The 8,345-nt window shown below is 33.4% G+C and overlaps 1 protein-coding gene and 1 long non-coding RNA gene across 2 annotated transcripts; one reads left to right on the top strand and one right to left on the bottom strand.

Moving 5' to 3' along the window:
* Positions 1-165: 165 nt before the first annotated feature.
* On the bottom strand, positions 166-717 carry LOC123218521. Its single transcript, XR_006502706.1, has 2 exons — positions 425-717; positions 166-336 (listed from the first exon to the last, which is right to left on the bottom strand). It is a non-coding gene; the product is annotated as an uncharacterized LOC123218521 (long non-coding RNA).
* Positions 718-3,177: 2,460 nt separating this feature from the next.
* LOC123218285 (60S ribosomal protein L37-3) lies at positions 3,178-5,162 on the top strand. The gene is made up of 4 exons (XM_044639634.1): positions 3,178-3,334; positions 3,444-3,579; positions 4,716-4,817; positions 4,895-5,162. Exons 1-4 carry the CDS (start codon positions 3,332-3,334, stop codon positions 4,939-4,941), a joined length of 288 nt encoding a protein of 95 aa, XP_044495569.1. The 5' UTR covers positions 3,178-3,331; the 3' UTR covers positions 4,942-5,162.
* The last annotated feature ends 3,183 nt before the right edge of the window (positions 5,163-8,345 follow it).

An 8,345-nucleotide genomic window follows, 5' to 3' on the forward strand; every position in this document is an offset into this window, starting at 1 on the left:
ATGGAAAGAATCCTAAATAGATTTCAAACTTTCGTCTCTCACAATTGCATATTATAAGTACAATTACAGTAAAAGAAGTACGAAACTAAATCAACCGTATGATCCTCTGTCGACACCAATAAAAATATGATCGTTATTCAAGATAATTTTATGAGTAGATCAAGAAATAAGAACTAGAATCTACCCTGTTTCATTTTCTCATATATCAAATCATTTTACCAGTTAAGTAGTACAATTACACTTATTAAAATGGACAATAATTCAATACATCATCTTCAACTTACTTCGATAAAACAGTTGCTCCCTCATTTGTTTGGTAATAGCACCATGTTTCTCCTGCACCGGCATCCAGGGTAAGGGGTAATACAACATAATAGAAGAACTGGGTCTAATTGCAGTTCAATTTCAAACAGGAAAAGAGTACCGGAATATCAAGACATAAAGCGAGAAGATGATCCACAAAGCCTCAGAGAAGATAGACAAACAGGAAACAATAACAAAATAGAAACTACCCACTTGCAAGTGGCGCCTGCAAATCAGAAGGAGAAGGCAGAACAGCCGTAGCCCTAGTATCAAAAGTACCATTGTCATTATCAGAAACAAAGCCCTAGATCTACAAAAAGGAAGAAAAGAGAGGAAAGAAAGAGAGAGATATTTTATTTCAATGATAAGAATTACAAGATATTTTGGCCTTTCATATGCAACATGGGTTAATGGAAAGGCAAAGGCCAAAGGATTATTTAAAGTATCTTCTTCTCTCAAAGTCCTCGCCCCTTAATTTTAATTTTTTTTCTTAATTTTAAAAATTTTTACTTATTCACTTATAAGTGATAAAAGTTATCAAAACTCTAACTTCTTAAAATTTTATTTTATAATTTTAAATTTTAAAAATTAATAATTTCTTTTCTAAACTAAGTTTTAAAAAATAACATTTCATTTTTTAGGGTTTTGTTTTCAAAATTTGACGTTATCTTCAATAGCATCCCCTTTTTCTTCTTTCGGCGATTACTCTCTTACCATTTTTGCCTTTGACTAACCATTTTAAGCCTAGTAGGAGACAATATTTTATTGGGAAAGAAGGAACATCGTCTCCTTGATGAAGATAAGAGGTCTTGTCTTCCCCAATGAAGATAAGATCTCTTGTCTTCATTAGGGAACATAAAGTCAACTTCATCTTTTCGACGAAACTGAGTTATTTCTAACTTCAATCGACACCTTTCAAGTTTCCAAATAAGAGAAGCTTGACCACTAGAGGGAGAAGAGACATTGAGAGATATTTGTCATTGACGATGACATCGAATTTAACGTCGAAGATCTGAAAACTAAATTTTAAGGGGGAACAATCATTTTTTACAACTTAAGTTATAAGGAAACTTATAGTTTTAAAAGTTTAAAAGAGAAAAAAGAGATTAAATTTAGTTAATTTTTAATATTATAGGTAAAGTGACGATTTTATTTTTAAAACTGTTAATTTTAAACACTTATAAATGAGTGTTTAGAATTTTTAAAGTTAAGAGATGAAAATTGAGATAAAGTGATGCTTTGGATGGAAATAAGTACTTTTGCCTAATGAAAACAGTTAAGTTTAATAGTAACCCAAGGCTGCTATTATAATTTATAAGAAGAACCTATTGACCCTTACATTTTTATTTTGTACAAACAAGACCCTCTAAAATTACAAGAGAGGACTTTAGATTTGATTTCTTTAGAATTTTCTCATATACTCTGATATCTCCTTATAAACTAAACTTTCTTCTTTCCTTGATATCCCCATTTGAGCTGAACTTGGTAATGTGTTTTTATCTTTGAAAAAAACTTCAATATAGAAGACAACACAAGCCTAGAATTCTTAGTGATCAGAGTATCATACTTCAATAGAAGATATCACCAACAAGCACAAAAAAAAAAAAAAAAAAAAAAAGAGCATGATGTGGGTAGTTTTAGACTGCATTAACAAGAGGTTGCATGTTAAGCTCTTAATGAATTGCTTATCTTTTATGAGCGGTATATTTAATTTTAGAGTACACTTGATGAAATCACCTATATCAATGTAAAATGGCTACTCCAATGTGTCTTTCTCTACAACACTTATGAATTACCAAGCATGCACACTAGGGGTAAAACTACGATGAACAACAAAATGTCAGGGTAAAATGTGATTAATAAAGCTCTAATTTATAATAAAATATTTATGATTCATAGAAATTAACAACTTCACCGTAACTTTGTAAATTATACTTTATTGGTCTAATGTTTATTTATAATCCTAAAGATATTAGATTAGAAACATTTACACACATGTAAAATCCAACAGGGAAATTCATTTCTAGTCATAAACCTTTAGAAATATGTGAGGATTGTTGTATATAACTAGAGTATTTCTAAAAGACTTGAGTCTCATAATGCTTGAAAGTGTAGTTGTATTGTGATTTGTAAACTTTGTTACTTGATGGACTTGCAAAGAGTTCAGTTAACTAAAAGGGTTGGTCTCATGCACACAAAAAATTTGTTTAAAACCTAATTCATGCGTAAATCAATGGGCTTCCCCATGTTTGATCCATTCTTTCTTTGTTTTTTGTTTTTTTTTTTTAAGATTTCCCTTTTTTTTTTTTTTGAGTAATGAAGAATCCCATCCAAGTTAGAGTGTCCTTTTGGGGTGGAACCAACTATACTAAGAAGGTTAAATCGCTGATCTAATGATTAACCTCAAACCAATGAAACGGGTAAGTTAAGAGTTTAATTTTAATATATCGTTAGAGAAGACTTGAACATACACCCTCTTTTATATGAAGGTTAATCTTTTTTCTTTTTAGGGTAATGAGGAACTTCATCTAAGCTAAATTGTCCCTTTGGGATAAAACTAACAATATCAAGTAGGTCAAACTTCGGATCCACTAACTAACCCCATAACTACTAAATCAGGTAAGTTAAGAGTCTATTTTTGATATGTCGTTAAAAAGATTTGAATATCTATCTTTTTTTATGTGAAGTTTAATCTTTTATCATTCAAACTATCTTTATAGGGTTTTCCTCACTTTTTAGCAGAGAAGATTTCCCACCAAACACCAAATATGGGCTGGGCCGAACCAGAACAAGTTGCCGCCACCCACTATCCATTTTAGTTGGGCCTAAGTGTAAAAACGCCCATAACGCTTCACTCGATGATCACTCATTAATCAAACCAACAAGATTTCGCCACGTCACCGATCTCCTGCCCTCGTCACTCACAGCTCAACCCTAAAAAACCCTCGAGACTTACCCTATAAAATCTTCGGCTGCGCCGCTCCTAAAACTCAAGAGAAGCTTTTCCCTTGCACACGCTTCAACTCAAATGGTAAAATCAAACGAAATCCTTGTCCCTCTCTGCCTCTTGAACATTTCTATGCGTTTCTTTTTATGATTCATGATGATGATTAAGTTGAATTGAACGATGAAAATGACAGGGTAAGGGAACTGGGAGTTTCGGTAAGAGGAGGAATAAGACGCACACTTTGTGTGTTCGATGTGGTCGTAGGAGTTTTCATCTTCAGAAGAGCCGCTGCGCAGCTTGTGCCTTCCCTGCTGCTCGCAAGAGGAAGTGTAAGCTTACTAAAACTTTTTAGTTTTATTTTTTCTGTTCTTAGCATGTCTTGTGCAGCTTGTGCCTTCTCTTGATTTGTAAAAATATAAAGCAATAATTTTTGTATGATTTATATGTGTCTTTTTCTATCTCGGTTTTGTTGTTCTATTGCAAGTAATATTCTTTGCTGATCTGTTAATAGTTTTAAGCTCTATCTGTGTGCTTTTTGGATCATGGTTTGTGTTATGATCTCTTTAATTTCTAATTGAATGCTTATAAATAAAAATCTAATGATTTCATCATGTCTTTTCGCGTTTTGTTGTTTGAAGTATGTATGTCTAATTTATGGTTCTTGTATTGATTGATATTTGTAGTGTAAACTTAAAACTACTAGATTTTTAGTTCTTTTGTCGGTTAATTGTGGGCGTTAATGGTGGCTTCTATCTGGGTTCTGAGCTTATTGTTGATGATATGTTATGTTTAAATGTTAATATAAGATCATTGATAAAATATGAAATGAGTAAAGTATGCATTTGTTTTGGTTCTAGTTTGAGGTAGGAACTCCTTGTGTGTTTTGAACTGTATGGCTGGTTCCTCTTACATAAAGATTTAATTATGTGTTTTAGAACTCTCTTGCTGTTTATTTTTTTCTTTTGCCCCACTTTAATTGATCATATTGTATATTATTTACTGTGGTATTGATTTTGAGATTTAAATATATGCTGTGTAGGGTTATTGGGCTTTCTGTCTCATTCTTTGTGTTGTGTATTGGTGAAATTTTGTAAAAGTTCATTGTCAGCCATGTAAATTGTGGATGTGTTTTCTATTTTTGTTTGTTTCTTTGTTCATTGTGTTTTTTGAAATGGAAAAGCTCCTTGGTGAAGCCGGATATGTGCTGCATGGAATATATATAGTCATTTTTGTATGATAGCATTGAAGCTATATCAATGTTTTTCAGCTCACCCAATGCTCTCATTTGTTCACTTATGATAACTAAATTATGGATATGTAGATCTTTCCATATTTTTATAGGCTGAGGGCTAACTTAAACATTTTGTGTTTATATATAAAAATTTATTTGTGTGGTTATATTTGTATAAGAGAGAATGTGCCCTTGTTATGTTGGCTTACTGCTATGTCATATTATGAATTGTAGATAACTGGAGTGTGAAGGCTATCCGAAGAAAGACCACTGGAACTGGTAGGATGAGGTATCTGCGCCATGTTCCTCGCAGGTTCAAGAGTGGCTTTAGAGAAGGTATTAAATAATATTTTTTATTCAAATCCATTTTATTCGACTTTAGTTAACTTTTTTTCATTTTGGGTTTTGAACAGGTACTCAAGCAGCTCCAAGGAATAAGGGAGCAGCAGCCTCTACTTAAGCAAGTTGAAGGGTAATTTTGGGCACAATTTGGTACCTTAAATAGATTTAGTTGTTGTCATTCATGTATCGGGGCAACTCTTTTGAGAACATTATTTGAAGGATGTTATTTACTTTTCCATTTTCAGTTTTCAGTTGTGTTTCTTAATTTATATTTTACCATGTTGCTTCAATGAATTTATGAAAGAATATGAATGAGATAATTGTTGTTTGACCCTTTAATCATTTCATGTTTTGATTGATTTCGTCACAAATTTGAGAAATTCCCATATTTTTTTATTCTCTAATGGGCATTAACGCCAATTGTTTTAAACAGAGGACTGCACAACACACATTACAACTTAGTTGTAAACTTATAATATGCTCCAACCAGAACCTTACATGTTTTAATCACCATGACAATACAGTATCCTAAGCATTTTAATATTTCACTCATTCGTGTTGGATCTGCAGAAAGTTCGTACCTGAATATAAAAATAGAGGTCCTTAGCACATATTTCATGTTCCTTACAACCAACGAGGCTTACAATGGCAGCTGGGGCTTTGTTTGCATTGAAATGTACTATTCATTTCCATATACTGGGCATAAGCAAAAACTATATGGTGCAAAAATGCAGAAGATAAGCAGCTCAAGGAAGAAAATAGTACCCATCATCAACTAATATTCAAACTTAGCACGTCGATCCATTTCTTGTTTTTGCTCCAGTTAATCTAGTAGGAGAGACTACTGCAGGTTGGTGACCCTGGGAGAGCCTGGGGAGTCCTAAGCTATCCAGACATGTTAATATAACACTCCTAAGTAAATTTCACATCAACAAACTATATATAGACATCTTATATCACTAGGAAAGTCTTTAGCTATCAAGACATGATAAATAGTTTGCAGTTTTTAGCATGTTTAAAAGCTCAATTAGCAATTTGTCAATACTATTCATATCGAGATTCATGATGAATTGGGAGTAAGACTTCGGTAAGGACTATAGACCCAATCTATGTCTAGGTCACTGTTCATGCAAAAGCTAAAGACAAGAAGCCTCATGATATACGCAATCATCTTGAGTACATGAAGACCAACTTGAGATCCATCTGACATTTTGCTTCTATATAGGGATTTTGATACCTCATACCTCTCATGTCAAACATGCACCAAAACCAACTCTTTAAGATGTAATAGGATGGATCTAGCATCCATCACCTTATGTTGCTTTTTCATATTAGGTGTTATCGATGCTAACATCCAACAAATAACGTTAGTGGTATAGCTGAAATACTTTTGATTAACATCTCATTCTTCCAGTGTGACATTATGAGTAAGTTGAGTGGGCGGTGCGCTCAATGATATATAACTTGTGTTCTTAATGCAACACAATCTGAAGATTTCAATGTTAGTTAATAATATTGTAACCATCCAAACTTCGAATATCTTGATTTTGAATTCGTGAAATGTGCTTTCTGGAGGACAAATGAAGAGAGAAACAAAGTTACGCAAGAGTTAGGATACATTTTTTTTCTTAATATTTTGTTGAAACAAAAATATGAGATTGTTATCGATGAATCAAGTTCGACGATGGCAGAGGATCAAGAAACTCTCGTTGCTCTCTGTTTCGGTGATTGCTCTGATTGTGTTCGTCTCAAGCAGACTCAAAACCTTTAGTCCCGTCGGTAAGCTTCAGTAAACATTCTCGTGATTCAAATAGTTTCTCTCAGTGATGCGTATATGAATATTAGCATATTGTGTTTTTGTAAACTACTTTTCTTTTAATTGTCCTAGCAACTGAATGAATCATATGAATTCTAGATGTTGTTTCCTTTCTGATTGAAGACCAATTCTGTCTGTTTGGTGTAGAAACTTTTGACAGAGAATATAAGACTTGAAGCAATTGAGCAGGTAATTTATGATTTGCTCTAGCTCTATTATTTTTCCGTTACATTTTAGTTTCATGTTTGTTTTGTCTAAACATGTGGACTGCGGTTTTTTGATACCTTTAGATAAATCTCACGTTAGTAAAACACAATAAAGATGTTGGGTCTATCTGTATTCTGTTTGTGTATTTCAAATTGGTCAGAGGTGAGAGAATTTGATTAGTTTTAGATTACAAAACCCAAAAACAAAACTATGATATACTATGTGTTTAGATAATATTTTGACAGTAAACTGGACTATTGGACCAGGAATATTACAGCGGTTTATGAAGTTAGAGAAGGCATCAAAGAGGTGTAACAGGTTGTATTCATAAGAGTAGGATTTTGGTTATGCAATTAGTTTGTAATAAAATTAATAGAAAAGGTAGATGAGCCCTATTAAAATAAATGGTGGGGTCAGTAGTCCATGTCAATAAGGAATAAATGTTGAAAAAGTGAAACTTAACTGGTACTACATAATATGTGATATAAGTAGGGTATAGATTGATGAGTCAAATGGATGAAAAATATTGTAGGATCATATTAAGTGAATCATGTTTGTATAGTTCATTAGCTCTCTTATTTATTTGATGGAAAGTGTTATACTGCATATCTAGTTTTGTGGAAGGAACTGGATTTCTACATTTGTTACCAAACATGTTGCAGGTGCCAATAGCCTGCGGATTGAGCGCATACGAGGCTTTTAACTTGTACAAAGGGCGGAGAGGGATTGTGTCGAATGGCACAGATTGGCGAGTGTCTCAGCTGGTTCTGTATTGTGCTATTGGTATGATGGTTGGCGTAGTTGGTGGACTGCTTGGTCTGGAAGAAGGAGCCATTTTTTATCCTCTAGTTTTGGAGCCAAGAATCCTTTCTCAGTATCGGGAATATATTGTGCCTATAAGTGTGAAGATCGAAACAAAACCAATTAACTTGTGTTAAGGTCTAATCTCCCGCACTTATATACCATTCACTTGTATTGTATTTATTAAATGTGAAACTTTTGTCTTCAACACCCTCTCTCAAATACAACTCTCATAAGCTGTTAAACTCGTTGTTTGACCAGGTCTCTTTTTTGAACGGGTGTGATATCACTTGCATCCAAAAACACTTTAGACTATTAAGGGTGTCGTTTGACTCGTGCTCTGATACCATATCAGAAATATATTTGACTTATAAATATGAAAATTGAAACTTATATTACACAAAACCAATTAGCTTGTGTTAAGATCAAATCTCCAACACTCAATTCCATAATTCATATTCCCCTTAAAGTTTAAGAAACTCATTTTATGTGTTGTGATCAAGCTGATGATCTTTTTGCACCTGAAGCTTTGATGTCTGACTTGTCAAAGACTTTCTCGTAGGTGTCCGGTGCCACGGCAACCTTTGCCGTGACATTTCTGCATCAATGGCTGTTCTCAAGTTTTACCTACTAAAACGGTTTCTAGTCTCTTACGGTATGGCTTAATCACTCAGGTTGTCTATTATATATGATCACAG

Source organism: Mangifera indica, chromosome 6 (genome assembly GCF_011075055.1).
Source record: "Mangifera indica cultivar Alphonso chromosome 6, CATAS_Mindica_2.1, whole genome shotgun sequence".
In the NCBI taxonomy this organism is placed as follows: domain Eukaryota; kingdom Viridiplantae; phylum Streptophyta; class Magnoliopsida; order Sapindales; family Anacardiaceae; genus Mangifera; species Mangifera indica.

Coding starts and splice junctions, on each gene's coding strand:
- LOC123218285 (XM_044639634.1), top strand. Junction 3,580..4,715: donor TGCTGCTCGCAAGAGGAAGT/GTAAGCTTACTA, acceptor TATGAATTGTAG/ATAACTGGAGTGTGAAGGCT. Junction 4,818..4,894: donor CAAGAGTGGCTTTAGAGAAG/GTATTAAATAAT, acceptor GGTTTTGAACAG/GTACTCAAGCAGCTCCAAGG.